The 1,455-nt window shown below is 43.5% G+C and overlaps 1 protein-coding gene across 1 annotated transcript; it reads right to left on the reverse strand.

The window, feature by feature from the left end:
- Positions 1–1,448, reverse strand: LOC123980583 (uncharacterized protein DDB_G0286299-like; the record flags this gene model as incomplete). Its single annotated transcript, XM_046065036.1, has 1 exon — positions 1–1,448. A coding segment is annotated over exon 1 (1,266 nt), but the record flags the coding sequence as incomplete, so codon positions are not given.
- Positions 1,449–1,455: the final 7 nt, after the last annotated feature.

Raw genomic sequence — 1,455 nt, forward strand, 5'->3', positions numbered from 1 at the left:
AGGAGTCTCATCTTTTATCGCACTATTTTCCTTCCCTCTGTCAGATCCACCTGTTGCTGTCAGCTCTTCTTGAACTTCGTCTTCCAGGGAATCTATGATCTGGTACATAGGCTCTTCCTCTTCCTCCTCCTCATTTTTGGGGGATCCTGCAAGAGATGAATTTTTTATATTTTGCTTGTCACTGTTTTTAGAAGTGTTCTCCTCTCTCGCACTCTCAGACTGTCCTGTTGGAGGCTGATCATCAACTGTCTCGTCCTCCACAGAATCAACAATCTGATACACCGCCTCTTCTTCCTCAGCCACTTTTTCGGATGCGTCTTCGTCATCCTTCAATGTTACTTTGTCTTTTTTTGTTGTTTTAACCTGTTTCTTTGGTCTTCCCCTCTTTCCTTTTCCTGCTGTGGCGGGCCGATCATGCTTAACAACCTCTTCCTCCATACAGGATATTTCGCAGGTAGCGTCCTCACTTAACTCTCTTGCAACAATGTCCTTCTTCTTTGTTGGTGTGCTCGCTTCTGGAGGAACTTTCGACTCTCTCTTTGGTGTTTTTTCCCTGTTTCGTTCCTGTGACTCTCTGGCAGGAGTGTGCCTCCTTCTCGTTGGCGTGTCCCCTTTTTGTGTTCTCTCATTCGAAGCATCTTTCTTAGTTGTTCTTTCCCTTTTTCCTCTGGTAGATCTTGTCGTGATTGTCGTTTCGTCATCGGCAGTATCGTCCTCCACAGAGTCTAGAATCTTGTACGTATCCTGCTCGGGCTTTTCAGACACTTCTGTGAGATTCAATGTAATTTTATCCTCTTTTTTTCCTCTAGTACTTCTTCTTCTACCTGACCTTTCTGTAGCAGTAGCATCTTCAACCGGTTCGTCCTCAACAGAATCTACTACCTCATAAACCACCTCCTCAGTGACCTCTTTGTCTATTTTAGAAACCCCAGCACTGGTGCCCATCTTATTTCGTGTCTCATATTTTTTAACTACCTTGTCCTTAGATTTCTCTTTTTCTTCACTTTTGGACGCAGAGGTTGCAGGGCCACTCCTCTTTGATGGTCTCTCATCTTTTCTAGAAGTTGCTTCCTCTTTCTTGGTGCTTTTTGCCTTGTTGTCAATCTCTGACTCGACCTCTCTAGTTATCGGCTGATCTTCCACCGAATCAATTACCTGATATGTGTCTTCCTCTATGGGCCCAGTGTCTTCTTTAGGTATCTGCTCACTGGGATCTTCAAGTTTGTCGTCTTCTGTAGCAGTTTGATCATTAATTGAATCCAACATCTCAAAGGTTTCTTCTTCAGTAACATCACTGGCAGGGCCTTTTAAATTGTCTTTGCTGTCGTATTCTTGAAGAAGCTGGTCTTCATTTGGGATTCGGCCATCAGGATTTTCCACATCTTTGGAGGTTTTAGAGGATTCTGCTGAAAGTGTTTTAACTTTGACCTCTTCCTCTTTTTGTTCTTTCTTCTT

This window comes from Micropterus dolomieu, linkage group LG12 (genome assembly GCF_021292245.1).
Source record: "Micropterus dolomieu isolate WLL.071019.BEF.003 ecotype Adirondacks linkage group LG12, ASM2129224v1, whole genome shotgun sequence".
Lineage (NCBI taxonomy): Eukaryota > Metazoa > Chordata > Actinopteri > Centrarchiformes > Centrarchidae > Micropterus > Micropterus dolomieu.